The 26,213-nt window shown below is 43.1% G+C and overlaps 1 protein-coding gene across 5 annotated transcripts in view; it reads right to left on the bottom strand.

Moving 5' to 3' along the window:
* Positions 1-26,213, bottom strand: part of Stau2 (staufen double-stranded RNA binding protein 2) — a 241,352-nt gene that overhangs the window by 79,697 nt on the left and 135,442 nt on the right. For all 5 annotated transcript variants that reach the window (XM_055603173.1, XM_055603170.1, XM_055603172.1 and 2 more), the window contains one exon: positions 21,612-21,919. In XM_055603173.1, the coding sequence (XP_055459148.1) occupies positions 21,612-21,919 (308 nt within the window). The remainder of the gene's footprint in view (positions 1-21,611; positions 21,920-26,213) is intronic.

Here is a 26,213-nt window from a genome sequence, read left to right as displayed (position 1 = left end):
ATGAGGTTGCGTGTGCCTAGAACAGCTGTTAGTCATGCTCACAGCCATCCTGACAGGTACACTTAGACAATGGTGATCTCGGAGCAAGGGAATGAAGACGTTATTCTTCAGATTTTCAGCACCACCAGGCACCATCAATTGACACAGCATTGCTGGGAGGTGGGAAGGCCTCTCTTTTAATTTTAAAATATCACGGCTTAATAAGAATCTATGGTTTAATTACTCAGGCCAAAGGAAATAATGTCTGGGCAGGACTTTATGAAAAGTAGCACAGTGGAAGCCTGGTGTGCTGGCCTACACCCTATCATCCCAGCACTTGGGAAGCTGAGGCAGGAGGATTGACAATTTGAGGCCAGCTGGGGCTGCTTACTGAGACTGTTGTGGCTGAAGCACCAAATTCCCAGCTGATTTACAGATTGCTACACTTCCTGGTTGTCCTTTCAGCCAGAGCCCTGGCCAAACTTTCCTCAAAACCCAGGACAGGAGCCACTCAGCATGGCCTCGCTCATCAGGATTCATACCCAGAGGGCCACAATAGTAAACGAGGCACAGCTGCTGCAGCAGGTTTCACACTACTTAACAGAATTCAAGAGGCAAGCAGAATAAAGTCCGGAGAGCCCCACGCGGGGCCCAGCTCGCTGTGGCAAACTCCACACAGTATTTAACTGCGTTTCCTTTTATTTTCCCTTGAAGAACGGGCTTTTCGTTGCAAGTCATGTGTTAACTACACCCTGGCACATCTTCAGTAAGTGACCTCTGTCCTGGTCACCACAAGTAAGAGAACGCGCACGACGAACATACAAGCGCTGCAATCTCACCAGTTAGCTGGTGCCTGGATAACGGGGTCTCCATTGCTTATTGACGTGAGTAAATTCCAGAGCTGACCCGAGCACACCAAGGTAGACAGCAAAACTAGAAACTAAGCTGAATGACAGCTGCCAGCCTAGGTCCACTTACCCCACCTGTGGGAAACCAGAGATTGGCATGCAATCTGAATGAAACCAGGTTAAGGGAAATCATAAAGCAGGGACACAGCTCCTGACTGTGGGCTCAGAACTAGAGATGACAAGAAAAGCATTTCTCCTAATGGTCATGAGGGGAGGTTTACCAGCTGTGAAGGTTTGAGTAAGAACGGCCCCAGAGGCTCATATTTCTGAGTAATGGCTTTGTTGGGGTGGTTGGGCCTTTTTGGAGGAAGTATGGCATAGGGTTTGAGGTTTCAGAAGCCCACGCCAGGCCCTGCGGCTGTCCTTCTTCCTGCTGCTGGCAGACAGGGTATAGAGCTCTCAGCTCCTTCTCCAGTACCATGTCTGCCTGCGTGCTGCCATGCTCCCTGCCATGACGACCATGAACGAAACCTTTGAAACTGTAAGCAAGCCTCAATTAAAAGCTTTCCTTTATAAGAGTTGCCGTAGTTACTGTGTCTCTTTGCAGCACTAGGACACTGATTAAGACACCAGGTCGAAAGCAGAGGGTAACGCCAAGACCCCCAAACCCTTCCACATGGACACTGCGACCCTCATCAGTAACACGCATCAATCCATAAGACTCATCCCAGATGTGATATGCCAAAACTCCCGAGCACACCTGCAGAGGAACCACTTCCTGAGTTCTTTACTAGCCCGTACAGATACATGTGTCCTTGGACCTGTCATGTCCCATAACTTTTAAATTTCCCACATGGAGGACGAAGCCTGCAAGTCCTCTCTGAGCTCTGTGGAATACAGTTCTCCATCACAGCTTCGGTTACACGAGCTAGCTGAAGCAATGAGTGTCTGGACTTTTACAGCAGGCTTTTTACTCTGGAAAATTACACATTCTAGACTGATGTGAATGTACTATCACATTTATTGTGACAATAGGATGAATACACATAGAACATCCTCTCAGTGACCACTGGCCTCTCTGGCCTGAATGACCACCCCTGAGGGAAGAATGCCCCAGTGAGACAGAGAGGAGCCCAGACCACTTTTTGGAGAGTAGTATTCCAGGAACTCTGGAATGGGCCTTCCTTGATTCTGGCAGTGAGGAACTTGGCTAAAGCTGCTGCATTCATGCTGTGTCCAGCAGACCCAGTGAGCAGGAGGGCAAGGAGAGGCATTCTTCTGCACAGGCCAGTGCTGTGTAACTGACAAAGCACTTCCTTCTTTTAAGATTGGGTCTAGCCCGGTGTGATGGCACACCCCTTAAATCCCAGCACTCAGGGAAGCAGAGGCAGGCCATCACTGTGAATTCGAGGCCAGCCTGGTCCACAGTGAGTCCAGGACAGCCAAGGCTGCACAGAGAAACCTTATCTGGAAAACCAAAACGAAACGTAAGATTGGGTCCATTCGGGTATCACGTAGAGCGTCTAGCATTTCCCTTTCAGAGCAGAGTACTAAGCATGACAGATGCACACAATCCCAGTTCTGCCAATCTTAACACAGCACTCTCCCTCACCGTGCTCCATCACTCCATCTCCAGACACCGGCTCCTAGCGACCACAGTGTTTCCTACCCCTAGTTTTCCTTTTTCCAGAATGCTACCTAAGGGGAATCTGTAGCAGGAAGCCCTCTGCCTGGCTACTTTTACCTACTGTAGTGAGGTTGAACAAAAGGCCTGTGAACCTCAGTCAGTCAATTAACAGAAGAAAGACAAGGGGGGCTGAGGCTGCTGGGGCAGAGAAGCAGGCTGGCCAGGGGCTAATGTGTGGGCGGAGAGAGTGAAGGGCGCCACGAAAGGCCTCAGATGCAGTGCAGCGTGTGTGATGGGAGGTCACACAAGGCTCCAAATGCAGAGTGGAGAGTGTGGGATGGGAGGCCATGCAAGGCTCCAAATGCAGAGTGGAGAGCGGGAGATGGGAGGCCATGCGAGGCTCCAAATGCAGAGTGGAGAGCGGGAGATGGGAGGCCATGCAAGGCTCCAAATGCAGCAGAGTGGGATGGGAAGCCATGCAAGGCTCCAAATGCAGCAGAGTGGGATGGGAAGCCATGCAAGGCTCCAAATGCAGCAGAGTGCGATGGGAAGCCATGCAAGGCTCCAAATGCAGAGTGCAGCGTGTGTGATGGGAGGTCATGCAAAGCTCCAAATGCAGAGTGGAGAGTGTGGGATGGGAACCCAGGAAAGGCTCCAAATGCAGAGTGGAGAGTGTGATGGGAAGCCATGCAAAGCTCCAAATGCAGAGTTGAGAGCGGGAGATGGGAAGCCATGCAAGGCTCCAAATGCAGCAGAGTGCGATGGGAAGCCATGCAAGGCTCCAAATGCAGCAGAGTGCGATGGGAAGCCATGCAAGGCTCCAAATGCAGCAGAGTGCGATGGGAGGCCACGCAAGGCTCCAAATGCAGTGTGGAGAGTGTGATGCAGGGCTCTGAGTAGTTCAGCAATGTGAAATTGTTAACTGGAAAACATCTACTTAGCTAGCTTGTGAGAGTGGATGAGATGGCTGAACAGGGCAGGTGCTTGCTGATTACCTGATTCAATCTCCAGGACCTACATGGTAGAGGGAGAAAGCCAACTCCTTCAAGTTATGCACCGACTTCCAAACACCTGACCTCCATGGCATGTGCTTCATCCCCACAAATGTAATAAAAAATATTACAAAGGGGGAAAAAGAAAGAGAGACAGATCACACTGAATCAAAAGCAGAAAGAAGGAAGTTTCAGGCCAGGTGTGGTGCCTATAATCCCAAACCTCAGGAGGCGGGCTCAAGGCAGCATCCAGTTCTTTATAACAAGGGTTGAGAGTAAGAAACTGCCTAAAAGCCAACAGCAACAAAGGAAACAAGCTAGTTAGAAAAGCTACGTTAAGCTCCGGGGGTTAAAACCCAAGCTGACTTAAATGAGAATGCCAGCAGCAGCGGGAGGGAAAGAGTGATCAGCTTTATGGATGTAGCCCCTGGAAGCTCAGTATCCAAATGGGCTCCCTAGTAATGGGAACAGGGCTGTCTCTGACATGAACTCAGTGGCTGGCTCTTTGATCACCTCCCCCTGAATGGGGAGCAGCAGCCTTACTAGGCCACAGAAGAAGACAGTGCAGCCAGTCCTGATAAGACCTGATAGGCTAGGGTCAGATGGAAGGGGAGGAAGACCTCCCCTATCAGTGGACTGGGGGAGGGGCATGGGTGGAGAAGAGGGAGGAAGAGGAACAGGGAGGGAGCTACAGGTGGGATGCAAAGTGAACAAACTGTAAGTAATAATTAGAAAAAAAGGTGATCAGCTCCACAAGAGGAGAGGAGCTGGGAGGCTGGGCTGGAGGGTATGCAGCCTTCCCCAGTATGTTTGGCCCACCCTGTGACAGAGAAATCTCAGGGGCACCTGCTCTGCAGCTCTAATGTGGTGGTGAGCACACACCCGACTGTCACTTGGTCCTCTCCCCTTGAGCTCCACAAACAGGAAGATAATTACTAAAGCGAAGACTCACCTGCTCTCACACTTCCACCTTTCTTTTCTCCACACATCAGAACAGTTTGAATTTCATAAGAGTTCTCACCATGCCTTATGTATCCTTTCGTCTTAGAATCCTAACTCAGGGCTAGAGAGTTGGCCCCATGGTTAAGAGCACCGGCTGCTCTCCAGACGACCTCATTTCCCTTCCCAGAAACCACAGCGTGGTTACAAATCCTTCCTAAGGATCTCACCCCCTCTCCTGAGGGGGCCACCTCAGACACCAAGCAGACACGTGGTGCACAGCCATGCAGGCAAAACATCCATACACATAAAGCAAATAAAGTAATTTTAAATAAAAAGGAATCGTAATTTTATTTTCTCAATGGCATTGACACAAGTGGGCTGAAGCAAGAAATATTTTTAAGGTGATACTTGCTTCAATAGCCAATCAGGTATCCCATAGTAACTTTATAGGTCAAGTACATGCTGAGATATGGCATAGGTATGAGTACCTGTTGCCAGTGGACACTTGACATGGAGAGTAGTTACTGAGGATGCCATGAAAAGCCCAGAATGGGAAGAAAGGACTCTGGCTTGCTTGGGAGGCTGAGGAGTGACAAGGGACAAGTTCACCCTAGCCACCTGAAGCATGAGTATTTGGGAGAACGGATAAGCACGGTTGATGATCACTGATAATCACACTGGTCCTGCAATTGGTCCTGCCAGGAGTGGGGACAGAGATAGTTAGAGAGGTATTGCTAGCTGTCACAGCCCTTAAGACCTGGAAGCAGCGTGCAGCCTTAGCACATAGCTGGACACAAGGAAACATTGCTTTCTGCAGGCCTCAGGCACCTACTGTTGTGGTCTTCCGCAGGAGGCAATGCTAGACATTTTCTAGATCAGCGTACTACACCTGTTTACGTTTCTCTGGGTTCATTCAAGGACCAGTAAGGTCAGTTACAGAATCATGAAATGAGAGCCCTGGGATACGGGCAAGTCACATCTCAACTCTTCCACTTGACATTCCAGGTAACCGAGTCACAAGGAAGCGGGAGAACCCATTCAGGGATCCGTAACTTATTTATGTCACGATTATTTCCTGAAACTCAGACCTGACCGATGGTTTGCCTTTTCCTAAACTCTGCAGAGTCACTTTACCAGCCTCAAATGATGACTCGAAACACGCCAAATCAGTGGCTCTGTGGCCTGGGAGGAGACACCCTAATCTTGTCCCAGTTATAGTGTGAGATGATGTACTATTGTGTCCTTGTTCCTTCATCTTCTCAGCTCAGGAAGTGCTAGCAAACAAAAGGAAAGTCTTTTAGCTCCATTTTGATTTTCTTCTTGGGTTTTACAGCCTAGGAAATGCTTTTCATTATAACCAGAGAAAATGGAAAAGCTAAAAGTCACGCTCACATTAAGCTCTGTTTTTTTTTTTTTTTTTTAAATGCACACACAAAACTCAAGCACAAGCACAGGTCAGAGTTCATTTGATGCTAATAAAATTTTGCCAATGTTGTATTTTCTCATCTTCAACTTTGTTTATGTGATTTCTAATTGGTACTGACAGTCTCCTGTTTCTGTATTACAGACCCTACAGACTCACAGCTGAATAGATGTCACTGTGTCAGGTTTTGTTTAAAATTCTGACATTACAACTACACTGAATTAAATTGAAATGATTTGCGAAGCTCAGCCCTAAATAAAGTGATTGGAATGTTGTGAAGGTAACGTATTAAAACCACATGTATGACACCACAGGTCTGAGAGGGAGCATCAGGGGTGAGAGACTGACGCTTCATTTCACACCGAAATTTCCATCGTTTATCCACTCTCAGAAATGTTGTCAGTATCTCTTGTGTGTGTTTTGGGGAATGCAGGTTTTTGTGTGCACATGTGTGTGTGTGAGCACATGCATCTGTGTATATACCCGGAGACGGGAAGAGGACATCAGGTGTCCTGCTTTATCGTTCTCTTATTCCCTTCAGACAAGGTCTCTCCCTGAATCTGAGCTTGCTGTTTTTTCACTAGGATGGGGTAGCCGGCAAGCCCACGTTCCTTCTGCCGCCTCTATTCCTAAACCCTGTACTGGGGTTATAGGCGCATGAAGCTATAGCTGGAGTTTACGTGCTCTTACTCACTGAGCCATTTCTTCAGCCCTGTCACTGTCATTTCAAGTGTTAACCTCACAAGCCAGTAAAAGCGTTAGTTGTGTGATAAATTAATGAAAATACGAACATAGAATAGAATGAGAGTCCTATTAATTCTAAGGAAGACACATTAGCTATAACTTGCTTAAGTTTGTTAAATGCTTAAAGATCCTTTTGGATTTGTGAAGAAGAAAGCTAAAATATGTATCAGTACTTCCTTCTCTGAAGTTTTATTATTATTGTGGCATAAAGACTATGTATTTTTAATATGAAATATGGGCCACAATATTTTAATATCTCAATGATCTGGCTGAAAATAACAGTGATAAGAATCCTAGCCTTCCAGTGAGGCCTTGTAATGGGCACCATTCCCCTGGAGATAGAGGAATTTCCTGTGGGAGTCTGTAAAAGTTTAGAGCTCAACACAAGTCAAAGTAAATGTCCTGTTTCCAAAAGACAATAATGATTTTGCTACACAAATACTTTTCCCTAGTCTCCATTGGGGTCGGAGATGTAAGGGCAGTTCTAACTCACTGTCCTGTCCTCCCGAGTAGATGGGGTCCCAGTCATATGAGCTCACAATGCCCAAGTGCTGCTCTCTGTGAACTGGTGGAAATGACGGGAAAGTGGAACGTATCCCCTGACAGTTTACCTGACTGCAATCAAGGGTGACACTGTGACAGCCTGGTCTGAGAGCATGTATGGTAGAGTCTGATACTGTGCTATCACATGACACGCACAGTCTGAATTCAGACAGCATACCATTCCCCACTGGCCTGGTATAAGAACGGCGTGGTAGTCTCTCCAATGCAGAGTTGTGGTGAACCGTTATATGATGGCAGGATTACTACACTGATGTTCTTTCTCCTAGAGAGATGGAAGCTTTTCTAGGATAAAAACACAAGATGATTCCAGGTGGAAGGATGGGCTTTAAATACTGTTTCCATCAGCAGCTTAGCTATCACCGTCCAGAGACCCTTCCTGGAACAGTACCTGGCAAACTACAATACATCCTGTGAATATCCGATGTCGGTGTGCATATGTGATTCACACGGACCAAAAGCTCGTTAAGGCCCCACTCAGCGGCCAGACCTCAGTGAGCTGTGCCACAGCACTGCTGTGAGCTGCCCAATCCCATGGTGACACTTAGCTGCACTTGGTGATGACAGTTAGAAATGTTTCTCAACCTCCCTGTGGTCTTGACTGCTCAGATGGCTAAGAAGAACACAAACGGAAGCTTCCAGGAACTTTAAAAAGGTTTTCAGGAGTGTGTCCCATGCCCTTCTTTAGCCTGTCACCTTGCTAGTTAGCATGCACACGCTGACTTTTCTGGCCATAAGGAAACCTGGACGCAGTAGCATGTAAAGTTAGAAGAAGCTTCACACCAGTGTCACACCAGCCCTAGACTGCAATGCTATGGTACTTAAAAATCACTCACAGGAGGAACTCAGTCATGATGACGCCTTTTCTTTCACCCCATCAATAAATTCAAGGGCTTCCATGGAAATGTGCAAACATACAGAGCAACTGTAGCAACTGTTATCATCAAATGCTTTGCCTAGTTTGACTTACAATCCAATTTGCCTATGTAAGATTTTACACTTTTATATTCTGACAGTTATTGTAGCAGTGTAAAGATTTTCTTTTCCTAAAGAGAAAAACATTTAAACTATTCTTTAAATTTTTTTTTTCCAAGACAGGGTTTCTCTGTATATCCTTGGCTGTCCTGGACTTGCTTTGTAGAGCAGGGTGGCCTTGAACTCACAGAGAATCTCATCTGCCTCTGCCTCCCTAAGTGCTGGCAACTATTAAAAAGAGAAACACTTTGTCTTGGAATGATTTACATAAAATTATGTGAATTTTTTTATGCCCTATATGAGGGCTGTCCAAATGAGAATTACTCCTTCTTCTGCCCTCTGCCCAAAGAGTTGAGTCAAACTGTTTCCCATAGGGCTGTTCTCCTTGATTCACAAACCACAAACCCAGCAGGGATCTGGCCATTGGACTGTCTGCCTATTGACTTCTAAACACAGCATGGAGGTGTGGCCAAGACTCAGGTTAAAGCAAACTCCTCTTTCTAAGTAGAGGGGAAGGGTTGCTCCTCTGTGCATTAGACATAACATGACTGTGTGTCAGGAAAGTCAGGATGCTTAGCCTGCCTCAGGTTCCCTTCCCAGCAGCGTGCAGGATGGCACTGTAGCTACTGCACGGGAGCCCAAACCTGAAGTGGCAGACAGTAGGAGGCTCACAAGGCAGAACTTAGTGATGGAGCTCGGGATACTTAAAACATGCTTGAGTTTTACATCTGCTAAATCATGCTGGATCCATGATTGATCTAGACGTAATGTATTAAGGTTTAAAGGCTAACTCTTAATTAACTTGGATTAAGCATGTTCTTAGCAAGTATGGAACAGATTCGCTTCATAAACCCTGAACTAAATAAACAGATGACCTTCTCTCTATACTTCTGTAGATTTTCATCAAACGGTAGTGAGTTTAATGATATGTAAATGATCCCTTAATAATATGTAAATTTTCACATGAACCAACTTGTCACTAACTCACATCTATGTTACTTTATTTCTTTGTATATATAAATACATATCACATAAATATATATGCAATTAATTAACTTAAAGTGAATAAAATTTGTTTATGAAACTCATTTGTTACTATGACTAGTCATAGTTTTTAATAAAATAAATATGTATTTTATTATTATTATAACACATCTTCTCATACAATAAAATAAAAGATAGGACAAAATATATAATTTTTAGAACAAAATTAATTAGGACAATGTCTCTTACTGCCTTTTCCTGAAGTTTCTGTCCTCCATCTCTTCCACAGCTAAGAACTTAACACCATCTCCACTCATTTGTAACAAAACTGTAGGCGCTGAGCACAGAGGTGCACAGCAGTGCTGGAGGTGATGAGCAGTCTGTTTCACTCTGCACAGAGTCTGTTTATCACACTACTACCTCTCAGGGGAGAGGGATAAATGAGTGGATTAAATCATATCACAAAAACAGAGACAGAAAGCATACGTTTGGGTGAGCTTGGAAAATCCCATGTTTGTATTTGGTGTTGGAAAACTGTCAGTGATGTACAAAGACATAAAAATTATCTGGTACCGCAACAATAGATGTGCTGTCAGCAACCAGCAACTTCACACCAATTATTTAGCTGCCAGAAAGGGAGCTTTCTTCTCTTGTAGGAAGTGCTCGTGGTTACACACACACACACACACACATACACACAGATGCACACATACATGCACTAAGACATACTAAAATCTACAGAGCTTTGTACAAAATTAACTGTTTCATAAGAGAAATTATTTTCCAGGTCAAAAGAAAACTGTCATCCAAAGCTCTCTAAGCTTCGGAGTTTAGCTCATGCTAGCTCTTCACTCAGGGCAGCCAGTTTAGATGTCTGTTGTATTGAGTACTGCTTCAAACACATGGGTCTCAGAGACAGAATCTTAGAAACCTTTCCACTGCACACTGATAGTGTATCTTTCCATTGTTTGTTGATATTATACCTTTTCATTCTGTAGCAACAGAAGAATATGCTACTTTCTACCTAGGAATTGGTATTTTAAAACATACACAGAAGTATACTTGTATTTAAAATATAATTACATTTATGTCTTAAAACCATTCTAAAAAGAACATTTACAAACTTCTCCTTCCACACCAGGTGAAGAGATTTTCTCCCCCCACCTTTTCTTCCTGCTATGTACAAGTAGAGCTCCAGGTGTTGTATGTGAAACAAGAGGACTTAGGACTTTGGAGAGAAGGGTGCAGAACAAGAAGGGACCCAAGGACTCAAGGAAAAGCACAGCAGTAAACTCCTGGCTTTTCTTTTTGTATTAAACATACTCAACTAGGTGTGGGAAAAAAGGCAAACTCAATCCTATCCCAACAGCAGAAGCCATCTGGGGAGTGCATAATTTCACGCTTGTGACACTATACCATGGAGGGCCAATGCCCCAAATATGAAATTGCAAGGCAAGTGGACAGTCAAGACTTTCATCCTTGTTGGTGACAACAAGGTCCCTTATCTCTCCTTGCCAGGTGGCATTTCAAGAGAGGCACCACGGAGGGTCAAGCCTTGACCAGCACCCAGATGTATCCAAAACCCTCCTCCCATGAGGGTGTCATCTGAGCCCATGTGCAAGGATGTAATCTGGAATTGGTTTTAGAAGAAACAGGAAAAAGGTAGCTCATACTTAAGAGACTGGAGACCAGAAGTGCCCACATACTGACCACATGCACGATGTGAAGGGAAACACTGTCAAGACGACTGGATGGAAAGTCTCTTCAGAAGAGTAGAAACTGCAAATCATTCCAGAAGAGTGCACTGTCCGAAGCACAAAACAAAGCAAACAACAAAAGAAAATCCTGGAGGATAAAAAAGAAATAACAAACTTCTTTATCACCAGAAATTACATAATCTAGTCCAGAATGGGAGGAAAAAAAGCATAGTTGGGAACCTCGGGCAATACCTGAGACACATGTAAGTAAAGTTCCAAAAGAGAGCAGAGGAAAAATGGGATAGAAAGTGTATTCAGAGAAAATAAAGCTAGAATCCTCTAAATGTGCTAAAGAAATAAACGTCCGCATTTCAGAACACAAGAGGTACTTGCTCACACAGCCAGATAAACAGAGGTTCCCAAAGACAAGCAGCTGCTTCCTCGTCCTGCTTCTGAATGGGACCTTAACTTGAAAAGAGGACCTCTGCCAAGTGTTACTAAGTTAATTATTTCAAGATGAGATCATCTGGAGGTTGGGGTTGACCTTCTTAAAAGAACAAAGAAGACACACAGATACAGAGGCGCAGAGAAGACTGTATGAAGGCAGACACAGGAACGGTGACGTTATACAGAAGGAGCTTATGACCTACAGGCACAGAAGCCAGAAAAGAGGTCTAGGGCAGATTACTCCTGAGAATGAGAAACAGCCATTCCTGCCAAGACGGAGAGCCGAAGTCAGGGGTCCAAGTCTCAGAGAGAATACATTTAAGGCATTATCTTAACAGAGCAGATACTGAACATCTTTGGATATATAGATTTTCCCCTCATATTTTTCATTATTTCCTTTAGTTAATGCCAAAAGTACAAGTTAGTTATTAAATGGTCAATTCAGTGAAATTAAAAAAGATTTATTGGTAGAATTCTAACTTTTGGTAATGGAAAAGATGAATTCATTAAGCCTCTTTCAGGTATCAATGTAAGACCCAGATTTTAAAAATATGTGAAGGCTAGAATATGATCAAACTTGGTTAGAAATAACCAAGTTGGAGTTTCATCTTGAAAGGCCAAAACTCTTACGTGGGAAAAGTTATAATTTTATGGTGTTTGTGGGTCGTGGTGGCTGAGGACAGTCTATTTCCCATAGTCTACAGATGTAAAATGAAGCCTTAGCAGCTGGAAGACACAGAAAAAGGTTCAGGGCTAGCAGAAGAGCTATGTATTTAAGGAAGAAATTCTAGAAGCAAAAGAGCTATACAAGAGACGCAGCCTCTCAGAATACAAACTCCCCAAATCCCAGCTGAAGGCTAACTTCAGTGTTCAGAGGGACCTTAGAGAGCTCAATGCCAAAGAAGATAATGAAGGCTGGCTGGGACTGGCGAGTCTCCAAATTTGTGCAGCTCAGATGACAGGAACCTAAATAAAGTTTTACTATCTTGAAGTATGAGGGGGCCTGAGACTAGCAGATGAGCTTGAAATTTAGAGTGTAAATCCAGAACACTAGGAGAAGCAAAAGAGAGTGGAACCCCAAAGTACTGGCTTGCAACTGTATCACACAGCACAGAGGGGCCATGAGGAAAAGCCACAGACACTGAATCAAAGAACTGGGTGGGGTGTCACCCAGGGCATCAGCATGAGGAAGACAGTCTACCGGTTAGTCCAAGAGGCTTAACAGGTCACTAGACCAAAAAGCAAAGACTCATCTACAAAAGATGAACCACAGTTCACTTCTGTAATTTAAATACATTTGGGAACAGATAAGAAAGGGGAGGAGAAACTACTGTCACGCTTTCTTAGAGGCATTCTGGTGCTATATCCTGCCTTGGTATGCTAATGGAAAACAAAACAAAACCATACACACACACACATACTTTCAGATAGACACAAAGAAAAGAGAGTCTTTGAGACTTTAGGTAGCCAAGAATTTTTGAGACCAAAAAGGCAAAATCCATAGCCGGGGGTAAATATTGACAGACTTCATCAAAACAGAAAACTTTTTCAAAAGCCACATGACTGAAAGAACAGGTCAGAGGTAGGCACATTTGTATCAGGCATATTTGCATAGCACTAACGCAAATGTGACTGCATTTAGTCTGAAGAACTCTCACAACTTAGTGATAACAAAAACACAATTAGAAACAGTGACTAACAGGCACTTCACAAACGGCCAATGAACCACTGGGGGTGTGGCCACTGCGCAGTTCCCTGTGCTCCAATGCCCCCACCCCTCAACATCAGTATACCACCTGGATTTAGTGGGTTATGAAGAAGAAACAAGAGGAGGAGGAAGAACAAGAAGGAAGAAAAAAGGAAGAAAGGAGATATCAGAAGAAAGAAGGAGGAGGAGTACGACAATGAGGAAGAGGAATAAGAAAGAGAAAGAGAAGGAGGAAGAAGTGGAGGAGGAGGAGGAGAAGGAGGAGGAGGTGAGGACACGAGGTTTGTAGGAGGATGTGTGGGGATCCAGACAGAAGGGGGACATGGTGGGGGTGTGATCACATTTCACTGTAAACCCCACGAGACTCTCGAAGAATCCATCTTAAAGAGAAGAATTAGTTCAGTGACAGTGAATTGCACAGTAGGATGCCGGCGGCACGCCACCACACCCTCGATAGAACAGTCGTGGTTAGAAAGACTACCCACAGCAGCATGAAAGCACACCCTAAGGCGGGGCCGCAACACCGGCAGAGAACCAGCGTCCTTATTAAAACGTATGTCTACACTTACCACGAGATCCAGCAATTCGCTCTAACGTTTTCCCAACAGTCATGGAAACTTTCTGTATAAACCCTTGCATATAAATGTTCATAAATCTCATTATCCATAATAGTGCCAAACCCGTAACAACCCAAATGTCCATCAACATGTAAACCGAGAAGCAATTTCTGGCATACAGCCATACAATAGACTAGTACTCAGCAACGAAAAGGACCAAAGTGCCAACTCACAAGACACGGGTGAATCTCGAGGGTATTATACTGGGCAGGAGTGAGCCCAAAGCTGGGGAGGGCAGGAGGGCCTGCTGCAAAGAGACAGAAGCACATTTTCCACAGTAGTGGCAGCAGCAGTTACATGGCTGTGGACATTTTTAAATGGAACCAGACTGTACGACTAAGAAGAACAGTTTTCTGTATGTCAACTGTTTCGCAGCAGTGTTGACTGAAACATTTAAAAGGTGCACTATGGCTATTATAGTTGGAGTCTAGTCATTATTCATATCTGTCACATTTCCAAGTGGTTCAGCCAGCTTAATGCTGGCTTCAGCTCACGTTCCAATGTGATTTCCTTCCTCTCCACCTTGGTCCGCCCTCCACACACTCTCATTCACTACAGGGCAGGGATTTTGACTGTCATGTTCATGCCACATGCTCATTGTCACAGGCTGTGCTGGCTGGCCAGGGCGGGGAGGGGGGACCTCAAAGCACACTGGTTATAGCAATGACCAAATAAATCTCTTATGTGTTAGGAAGCCTCAGCAATCTGCCAGGGCTTGGCCACTCTCCACAGCCAACTCTACCTGCTTCCGTGGACCCAGTTCCATCTGGAGTGACAATCAGACCTGTGTGCTCCGTCTTCTATCACCCGTCCCCTGACACACTACTAGACAAGTCCCACAAGCAACAAAAATTCCACAGCTGTCAATATCAGGCCTCTACGTCCTCTAAGTTGATTCATCTATCCACAGTGCCTACCACACTTCACACTTACAATACCATCAAATGGCCACGACTTACATGTCAACCCATGTACAAGAGACTTGAGTGTTCTTGCCTTTATCTGGGACCATTGTATCATAACCTCATTCTTTTGTGCCCACTGGCTCTATAATAACTCAAACTTTGCTTTTTCTCTTAGATTTGTTCTTGCCTTTCTGACAGTTGGGTCTTCGCTTACACTGTGTATAGAATGATCTTACTGAAAGTCAATCATAGTTGTACCTCTAAGGTCTGCCTATGGTGAACTCCCAATCAAACCAGTCCTACCAGAAGGGGAGTAGTGCTGGAGGGTGTGGTCTTCATACATAAGCTAAAGGAACATACTATTTACTACTTCTTTCCCCACAGTGAAAGTTCAAACTGTGAGCTTAACATCATTTTCCAGAAGGACTCTTACTCTTCCCAAATATTCCAATTAAAAAAAAAAAAAACTTGGCTCAAAATTTTCCTTATTCTTAAAAAAGGATATTATACAACAGTTTTGGGTTTTTTTTCCAATATCTGACAGTTAAGTATTTTTAAAATTAATTAATTAATTTCATTTGTGTGTGGTGGGGGTGCGTGTACTATGGCAAGGTGTGAAGAGCAGAGGACCAGCTGCAACAGTTGGCTGTCTCCTTCCACCGCGTGGGTCCTGAGGACTGAGCTCAGGCTGTCAGTCTTGGGGGCAGGTCTCTCCACCCAATGAGCCATCTCATCACTCCTAAACCTTTTGTTGGTGTGACCATATTACAGTGGTAGAACTTTCTAGAGCCTAAAACATGCTAAGATTTAAAACATAATCACAACTAGAAAAATAATTTTTTTGTGTTACTAATACTATATTTGATCTATGGAACCTTAAATGAGCACTTATATATGACATTTTACTTTAGGAAAAAACCCAAATTCCCTTTTAGCTCAAAACAGTCAGAAGTTTTAGATGGCTCGGACTAGTTGTGCAAAGCTAAGGCCAGAAACAAAGCTATTCATCACTGATCTTATTAAAACAAACTAGTACCTAAAAGACCATGGGCCACTACCACACACTAGCCCTACTAAAGGGGACCAGGACCAACCTTCAAACACCATACGACAAGCATGGTTTAAAATAAAGATTTGCCAGGGGTCACCCACCTATAACCCTAGCATCCAGGACATAGCAGCTGAAGGATCACAGGAGTTCGAGGCCAAGCTGCGTAGTGAATTCGAGACCAGCTGGGGTTACATAAGTCCCTGTCTCATTTAAAACAAAACAACAACAACAACAACAAAAGTGAACAACACAACAAAAGATTTCCGAGCACAAATGTGCCAGGAACTTCTGATATAATATACATAATGCCTTTATCAGTGCATGCTACAAGCAGTCCATAAGTATCAGGTTCCTTCCCTTGTTTATCCTGTGTCTTCTAAATAGGCATATACCCCCCCGTGTCAAGGGAGACGGTTTTTAGCAGCGTTGTCTTTCTTTTGTGGAGGCTGGCAAGATGGTCAAGGCACCTGTAGCCAAGCTCAACCACCTGAGTTCAATCTCTAGAGTTTATTAAGATTCTTCTGACGTCCACACAAACACACAATCATACAATACACACATAACCCCACCCTCAACCAAATAACCAACCAAACAGTGTAACAAGATTTAAAGAGCTGACTTAGGTAAGAGAGAACAACCTATATGAAAATCTAGGCATCTTTAGACAGCACTGCATGTTGGGAAAAAGACAACACTGGAATTATTCAACATGACATGGCAGAAAGCCTCCATGGGTGCTACAATAATTAATATAATTAAATACCCGGGCTAAAAAAAAATCCACATCACTGCCAATCTTCCTACCAAAAGGAGATATAATCCACATTAAAATAAAAAGCAATAATTTCCTTCAAATAGTTGATCTTCAAATCGTTCCAAATAGCAAAATCTTCATGTTGAGTTGAAACAGCTTCAAACAAACAAAAATCAGATCTTTCTGCCTAGGGAGAATGCGGAGTGACAGCCATTTCTCTCCTGCACCATGGTCACTTGTTTCAGGTGGATACTGAAGTTCCTGTAAGGGAAATGATTCTACCTCACTTGAGGACTACTTTTTCCTTTGAAATGTCTTCTTACTCACTTTACTATGTGTGTGTTGGCGCAGACAGCTCAGCATGAGTGTCTTTTCTGGAACATTATGTGCTTCTTTAGGTTTTCATGTGGGAAATGTAGCATAGCGTACTTTATTCTCAAAGTTTATGCAAACGACACCACTTCATGGATAGGCTCCGGCTATTTACAACAGGTCAGTTTTGAACAATCTGGTGCAACTCTCCAGACTGCTTTACTCAAGACCTTGCTTCTTACCTGTATGACTGCTACTCACCAAAGTAAAAAATTACATACATCAAGGAACAATAATTTGCTAAAGTTATTCATTCTTATTTCAAAACGGACACCAAGATTTCTTTCTTCAAACATGAGGTTTTCCTGTACAGGTTTTATGTGTCAGTAAAATGAGGTGATCCAGAATTCTGTAATGGAGGTCATCTGTAACTCTTTTAAAAAAAAGAGTTTACAACTAAAAAGTTGTAAACTTCTAGGGGTTTAGCCAGCATAAAGCTGACAATGGTTGATACAGTAAGTCAAGTTGCATAAATTAAGTTGCCTATTCAAAGACCATGTCTAAGCGTTAGGGTCATTAAAGAAAGAGCAAATACAAACCTAATTTTTCGAGTCTTTAGAAAGCAGCTTGAGGTTACACCCAAAAGGTGTTTTTTTGAGGAGTAACTAGAAACCACACAGCATATGCTAAGCCCAGACCAGTACCACTCCAACTGTGACCTGGACCATAGCTTAGATGAGAATCTGAACTGGGATGTAACACAGCAAAAGTTATGCTGCAAGGAGAATGTAAAATGGGGGCTAGATATCTATGTGGACTGTATATAAATGGCTTCTTTTTCCATATTCTATTTGCAAAATTATACTTTCATTGGCAATTTAAAAACTACATACTCTATTCTTAAAATAACAACACTACACCAACAAAAGTAGTCTATTGGAAACATCCACTCTGAAGATTAAAAAAGTGATTTGTGAAGTATCCTGTGTGGAGAGTATGAGGGAAGATGTTTCTGATGGAGCTTCACCTCTGCCTCCTATCTGTGCCCCATCACAATGCAGTCTATATTAACATCACATGGTTACAAGTAAACACCAAAAGATCTGGACCATCACAGTGGTCCATCACAGCCCGTTCCATCACAGTGAACTCCTGCAAAAGTAACTATCTGCAAAAGAAGGCAGCTGAAATGTACTAAGTGTGAGTTTTAACTGAAAAGAAGCTTCCTGTCTAAGTAGATAGTCTCTTTTTGCTAGAAATGGCATCATTATCTGAAACTCACATTTTGGAAAAGAAACTAACATAGTTTAACTGAAACACCAATTAAGTGCATCCTTTTATGTGAGGAATAAAACAATATATTTTATTCTAAGAGGCTCACAAATGATACCATTGAGTGAATGGTGATCATATGACACAGAAGAACAAACTGAAACTAAGCACATCTAGGAAAGATAATTTGCTAAACTTATTCATTTTCACTCCACATGGAATTTTCCTAATGATGCCTTTAAACAAGCAATTGATCGTACTTACAATTTGCTTGTAATGTCAGTATAGAGAAGCGTAGGAAAGGTAAAAATTTTTAGAAGAATGCAAAGTATAATATAGGCCAAAAATCTTCTACTTCAGCTCAAACGCCCAGTATCCCCACTATCTTTGCCAGTTGCCTTACAACCTGAGTAGCTTGAAACAGTGTGGCTTTGTAAGTAAAGCAGCAAAGGTTAAACAGGAAACTCTGAGACATTATGATTTAACTAGAACGTTGACTTTTTTATTTTTTTTCCCAAATGTGCATGTGTTATAGATGCAGGCTGGTTGTGGTAGACTATGTTGTGAGTTCACAAACCACTGACATAAATATTTTTCTAAAAATGATAAATTAGTAAGAATGCCTAGGTTTTAAAAAATAATTAAGGGTGGCACATGCCTTTAACCCAAGCACTCAGAGGTAGACATAGTTCTCTTTCTGTGAGTTCAAGGCCAGCCTGGTTTACAAAGCAAGTCCAGGACAGCCAAGGCTACACAGAGAAACCCTGTCTCAAAATCCTGCCCCCCCTCCCCCGCCAAAAAAGAAAGATTTATGTTTGGGAGGGTGGGATTGGGAGGGAATGAGGGAACGGGATACAGCTGGGAAACAGAGTTAATAAAATGTAACTGATACGAAAAAATAAAATAAAAAAAAGAAAAAAATAATTAAGATACACTCAATAAAACTTAAGTGAAAAAAATATTCATTTATGAAAGGGTTTGAAAGACATTGTTTCTTAAATACTAAAAATCTTTTGGTGCTAGAGGTCTAAAAGATGACTGAGCAGTTAAGATCACAGATTGCTCTTGTAAAGAAATGACCTGAGTCCAGTTCCCAGCACATGCACATGCATGCGCGATACACACACACACAAACACACACACACACATCAAAATAAAATTTCAAAGTCTTCAATGGGAATTATTCAGAACAAAATGCTGACTAGGATTGTGTGAGTCAGTCATGCTCTGCTTTGTGAACTCAGTTTTGTTGAGCGCATTCACTATGTAGTAGTTTCAGTTATTTTATAGGTTTAAAAAGAAGAATGTGAACACAATACCTACATTTTCCTGAGAAATTAGCTTTTCGTCATTTGCAAATTTCAATTAAAGACTGGGAAATGAAAGTAAAATTATGTTAAAACAACTTCTTTTCCATAGACCAACATATTTCACTTGGCAATACAGCTAACTCATACAGTAGCTTAGCTAGGCTTAAATCAAATCACAGTAGGCAGAAGAAGGCCAAGAAGAGTCTCTACAACCTTCAGTAAGAATGGCAACTGTGCAATGTGGAATGAAATGAAAAGTTACTGGCCTACAAACAAAGAAAAATAATTTATTGTTTTCAAATTCCAGAAATAAAAAGTGACAGAGGGGGTATGATCTCTAACAAGCTGGTCATATAATTTCTAGCTACAGTCTAATTCAGTCATGTAAGAAACAAAAATTCCATTACCCAGAAAGATGCTTTAAAGCTCTTACTTACAAAGAACCTTCTAGAGCATGATGGTGAGTATACACATGACAACTGGAGACCAATTCCCAGAGACTGTCTGCTGTGTGGCTGCAGGCTGTGGTCCATAGGCAGCCATTTCCCATCAGCACCAGCTCACCCAAGTGAGGAAGCACCGTAGTGTTTAAAAACCATCTGCATCTAGTCATTAACATGGAAAAACTGTGGTACCCAGACCTGGAAATGTTTCACTTACCCATAAGTAAGAGTGTATTCCCTCAGCACAAGCTCCTGAGAGTGGTCTAAGCAGTGAGCCCAGCAGGAGGGGCAGCAGACTGCAATTCAGGAACTAATGCAGAAAGCTTAGAAACTTCAGTTCTTCTGGTGGCAGAATTCTATGTGTTGTTACATAACCAAGGAAAACTGAGCTCAGAGCCTGGATGTAACTTGTGCACATAAATGAGGCATCACTCACAGACATTGCTAGAGGACTGCATTTATAAATGAGCAGTGGGTTTCTTTTCATCACAGTTTATTTTAATTTATCCTATGCAGATTATTGGTAGAACTAAATATTAGTCTAGTGCTTTCACTATATGAATCAAAGTCTTTTGTTTAAACAGTGATTTATTGTAATTCTTAAGGTAAATTAACAAATTCTAAAATTATAACTTGAAATTAATCATTTAAATTTCAGATGACAGTCAATAATTGGTAACAGTTTCTTCAACTTCGTATTAATAGTGTGATTAAAAACACTAGTAACTACCTGGCGATAGAATTGAAAGAATCAGAAGAGATCTGCGAAGTAAGAAAACCAAACCAAACATGCAAAATACTCCCAACACATGATCTTCTTTCTCATTGTATAACTGACAGCGTGAAACATTATTCACACATGATCATCCTACATAGTACATTCTAGAACATTTCTACAAGAAAGTACAGTTTGGTCTTGAGAAGGAAGACTGAGATGGAGGGGTGAAACAATGAAATGTGGGGAGCCATCTCATCCTACGCACACGCAAGCTGCAGTTTCATCCAGTCGGCTGGCGGGTACATTTCAATACACAGCTTCCAAGGCAACTAAGCGTCAGCACACATGAACGTCCCTTCCCACAGTTAACAATTCTTTTACAAGCTCTCGTGTCTATGAGGGAGTGGTGGCTTCATAGGGTATTTTCCTCCAAAAGGGAACAAAGAATAAATAGGGGAGGAGCTACATCCCCAAATACGTACACACAAGTCAGGCTTGTGCTGGTTTGAGATCCCCAGGAGACAGCTGCGGTATCACCAGAGGCAGATGCTCCTCTGCCTCCCTCCCTAGCTCAGCACATGATCCAGTACAACAGATACTCATCATTATACCTCCACCAGCCAGAAAGCTTGCGTTACTGCTCAGTGCCATATTTGATGCATCCTGAGGTAACAGACTTCATGGATGCTGAACCTTATGAATGTACCTGCATCATTACTAACTGCAGGACAGCAAATTCAAGACTGCTAGTACACAAATCAGCAGCAGAAAGACTCAACTGTAAGAGGAGGGGAAGTGATGTAAACTCTAACACCAAATGTTTCCAGGCAGAATCTTGTTTGTGGAAAAAAAAAGTGAGAAGATGAATGCACCCAATCAAGACCAACTCGAAGATAGGACATAGGAGGAAGGTAGGGATGAAGGGATAGAGGGAGAGCAGAGAAAGGAAGAGAAGGGAGGGGGAAGAAGGTGGAGAGAGGGAGAGGAAGCGGGGGAGGGGAGAAGGAGGAGAGGGAGAGAAAGAAAAAGGGAGAGAGGGAAGGAAAAAGAGAGAGAATAAATGTGAGTATGAATATGGAAGAGAGCCAGGCAGCAACAGAATTACCGGACAGAGGTGAGAGAAAACAAGGCATGTGCTATGGCTCTCTTTTTTTCTGTCTTTTGTGTTCCTAAATAATTTACAATGTAAGTGGCATGGAGGCCATATTAGCAGGCAGGAATGAGCCTTCTGATGGACAGAAAGAAAGCATGTGGGGCAAGTGAGTTTTACTTTCTTTGTTTGCTTTTTCTTTTAAGTCATACCTGAAAGCCTTGAATCCTTGCTAAATATTCCAGTTGTTTTGAAGGCTGTACTGGAGAACAAGGGGGAGTAGGAGAGCTTCCTTTTAAACCTACGGCTTCAGCTGCAGGAGATGTTCCATTCATAAGGAGTTCCCTGGCAACTGTGGCTGAACTAGTCGATGAGGGAGACAGACTGAAGAAAGAGCTTGAAGGTTGGTTCATATCTTTGGGTGATAAGTAGCCTAGAGTTGTGCCAGAGGTCACTCTGTGGCGGCTGGCTTCCATCTCTTGATAAACATCAGGAGAAAGATGAAGAATTCCTTTTGGAGCTATGAATAAAGTAAAGACACAGTGTTAATACACTTAAAATAATTAATAAAGAAACATTATAGCATTACGGAGTCGGTGGCTTCCCTTACTGTAGTGAAAACGGAATGAGAAACTGCCCATCAAGCTTCCCCCTCGTGCATGCAGGGGAAGCTGCAGCATCTGCCCAGATGTGGATACTAGGTGTCAAAGGTCAACGGGGAGAAGGCTGGGAATCTGCAACATCTTCACTCTCAAGTCCAATACTAAATATGCATCAACTGAGGCCCAGAAGACAAAATGAAGGCAACGTCAGTCTAAATATCATCTTCAGAGACATAAACCTAAATATCCACTGGCCCACTGGTGCTCTACTCTTCTGAAACATGGCCATCCCTTGACAACTCTGGACAATGAAGTTCTTTGTTTCTTATGCTTTTCAAGATTTACTTTTCTTTCCAACATAAGATTTTGACAGGTTACTGGGAATTTCACATAATGGGCCCTAATCACACTCGCTTCCCATTCCTCTCAGGGCCACTCACCCACCCCTGTGCCCCCCAATAAAAGAAAAGCTAAAAAATAAAGCAGGTACAATTTGTATTGCCCATATATACTCATTGGAGCATGGTCTAACTCCCAGTGGCCAGCCCCTTAAAGATAACTGAGTCCTTCCCCACCACACCCCTGCCGGAAGCTATCAGCTGTGAAGAGCTACACTTCTGCATCTTTATCACAGTTTTTAAGGACTCTCTTCAAAGGCTTCCTGTCGAGACTATTTCCTTTTTTTGGGGGGGGGGGTATCACAGAAGCCTTCAATGTCTCTCATTCTCAATTATCAGTCTGCAGTCATCAATGCCACCGAAAAAGAACTTCTTTGCCCATAACAGCCAGTGGCAGCATGGATCATGGTGGTCCTTGGTGGTAGCATGGACTACAGACCTCAACCTAGCCTCAGACCATGACATACATCCACATGGCCTCCAGTGGCAGCTCAGGCTACATTGGTCATTCACTCCTCATCTCAGACCTCCTGTGGTTGGTCAGAACCAGGGTGATCATGTGGCTGAGCGGCATATTTGGGGCTGAGTCTGCGCAAGCCCCAGGCTACTGCCCACCACCCAGCTGGTCCCCTGTCCACTGCAGCCACGCGCCCACACCTGTCACTGTGACCCTAGTTCCACCTCTCTCCTTTCTGCCACCTCTTCATCACACATTTATTCATCAAAGTGGCATTGCAAACGGCAGTATATCACACAGTATGTTTTTGCCCAAATAGCCTCACAGGCAAATACTTATTGTAACAGGTTGTTGGTCTGGTTCAAGGTTTCTGGTTTCTGAAGCACCATTAATACTGGACCATTGTTGAGACTCATCTTGGATATCCTGTGGTTGCCCAGACTTAGGGTCATCTTGTGGCTTGCCAGGGCACGGGGTGGGGCAGGATCCTCAAGAGCTCCAGGCCACTGCACAGCTCTGCTCTTGGTGCCAGTCGATCTACTTGCTCACCAGGTATGACCACCATGCTTGTGGCCCACAGGCAGCTCCTCAGCCCCACCCCCAAAGCAGGGTGAGCACTGGAGGGCTGCTGCTCCAGGCTGGGGACCCTGAATGAGGAACAAGGACCACCCTACTCAGCAACAACATGCTCCTTTGTCCATGGCAGCTTCGCTCCCATGCCACTCCCACACCCGTTACCTTCCTGTCTCTAGCTTTACTACTTTTCCCCATACATGCTGCTCTGCTCTGCCATCTTTCTTTCCAATGTCACGAGACAGCTTCTTAAAAGCATCTTCCCAGGTTGGAGAGATGGCTCAGAGGTTAAGAGCACTGGCTGCTTTTCCAGAGGTCCTGAGTTCAATTCCCAGCAACCACATGGTGGCTCACAACCACCTATAATGAGATCTGGTGTCCTTTTTTGGCATGCAGGCAGAACTCTGTATACATAAAAAGTAAATCTTAAAAACAAAACAAAACAAAACAACAACAAAAAAAACCTGCCTTCATTTAGTTGTTCCAGAGATACTCTGGGCTCTGCAGACTTCCCCTCTGCCAGGGTGTCTTTCCTTGGAGCCTCCAGGGGTCTCTCAGGAACCCAGGTCCTGAGGGTGCTGGTGGCCACAGCCATCTTGAATTGTGAATTCCTTTAAGTTATGGATTTTTGTGTGTGTGTGTGTGTGTGTGTGTGTGTGTGTGTGTGTGTGTGTAAGGAGGCCAGAAGAGGATGCTGAATCCTAACTCAGTCTTCCATAAGAGCATTAAATGTCTCTGTCTCTCTCAGACACTAAAGCTTTTCAGCTGATAGCTCTGGGTTACGTTAGACGAAGTGGCTATTACAACCATCACTTTCCTCAATGGGCCTGGGCGGCTGGGTGTGCCACATGAATTAGCATTTTCAGATAGCCTAAAGAGAACTCAATCATCTGAATAGTCCTCAGAAGAGCTGAGGTACTGGGCATACAGTGTATCTTTTTTCCTTCTTAGACAGAGAGAATCTGGAAGCTGGTAGGAGGGTTACCTTGACTTTAAAACAATGTCATGGGCTAGAAATATAGCACAAAAGTATTTCCGTGTTTTGTTTTGTTTTCTACCACTTTTGGTATAACTAATGCCACATGGCTGTTTTCATGTTTGCTTGGGTTCAGGAGCCTCAGCTGACTAGTCTCTAGACTTTTCATCAAGAGGATACACCCATGTACTACTGTAAAGCTGGCGTGTTTATGGAGATAAGAAGGGTCCAGGGCTTCATAATCTACCATTTTCCCCAAAGCTAGATGATTCTCTTACTTCCAGCACCCACTGGCTCCCTATAACTTAGACTACAGTATGTGAACTCCTTCAGATGGCAGGAAGCCCTTCCTACTCCTTATCACTCTATTCTTGTCTGCCACATTCTTTGTGAAGAAACTATGCTCCAGACACAATTCCTGATTGTCTAGTCTGATACTAACACATCTTTTCTCCTATTATTGCTCAGTTGTGCGTGTTCTCTTTCTGTGTCTCTGTCTCTCTCTCCCTCTCTCCTCTACTCCCTTACTGCTTCTAACTTCTATTCTAATTGGTATGTTCTAGACATTGTGCCAATAATACTGTCTGACTTGAAGTCACAGACAGCATGTCAGGGTAGGAAAAAGGAAAACAGATCATAGAAATGAAAGTGCCTCATTAAGTACAAGAGCGAGGAGATGCAGCCGAGGAGCTAAGGCGGATGGGCAGCATGGGCATGGGAGGCCTGCAGAGTGTGTGCTGCAGGGAACCTCCAGCGCCTTCTCACCACCAGAATGCAAGGAGAGTGTGGGAGCTGCAAAGCAAAGGCAGGGTTCTGAATCCTGACTCAAAAAGCACAATGAAGTTTTGTACTTTCATACAACTAAACCAGCTCAATTTTACAGTGCTCTTTAATTCCTTTGTGTTAGTTTCCAAGTTCAAAAAAGTTCAAAAAAACACTTATTCCAAGTTAATAAGTGTTAGTATTTTTTTTTAATTCCAAAGACATTTTGATTTTAAAAATGTGAAGAAAAAAACACACTGGAGAAAATACAGCAAAATCTCCATAGACAGCAGGAAACAAACCTGATACTGCAAAGATGTTTTTAGTCCTTTTCATCTGCATACTTTTCACTTATTATAACTTCCAGAGAAGTCAAAATCCAAGACTATTATATGAATTCTGTGTTTAAAAAAATAACACTTCTCTACTAATTTTAAGAGCATGGCATTTTGGTTATATGAACTGTATGGGTTTGTTTGTTTGTTTGTTTTAAGCATTTCCAGGATTAAGTTAGGGAAACACCTTAATGGTAGAGTCATTCCTAGTATGTACAGTGTCTGTGTTCAACCTTGAATACCACATTAAGACAAAAACAAAAGCCTACATTGGTACACACTGAATTTGTTTCTAATTTTGACAGCTATAAACACAGTCATGAGCATTCTTGTAATTAAATTTTCGTTCACAGGAACATGTTTCCTTTAAGTACAAATAGATTTCTAATTTAAAGAATCTGTACTTTATTTTATTTTATTTACATTACTCAAGTATCCTCAAAAAACTGTACCCATTTCACATTCCCACAGAAATATTGGAAAGTGTCTTATTTCCTATTCTGGCATTGGATGTTATGCTTGAAGAATGTTGCCATTTATCAACAGCTACAGAGAGCAGGTCAGTGGTTGCCTGGGAATGGAGCAGGAAGGGGAAATTTTGAGGGAGCGTACAAGTGTTCACTTTACAGGCTTATGACCATGTCAAAGGGAAAAAAAGAGTAAATGCCATGTATAGCTTATTATACTTCAGTGAAAGTTATGAAAATGTTT

This window comes from Psammomys obesus, unplaced genomic scaffold (assembly GCF_907164565.1).
Source record: "Psammomys obesus unplaced genomic scaffold, mPsaObe1.curated_primary_1811, whole genome shotgun sequence".
Lineage (NCBI taxonomy): Eukaryota > Metazoa > Chordata > Mammalia > Rodentia > Muridae > Psammomys > Psammomys obesus.
This window is presented reverse-complemented; position numbering and strand designations above follow the sequence as displayed.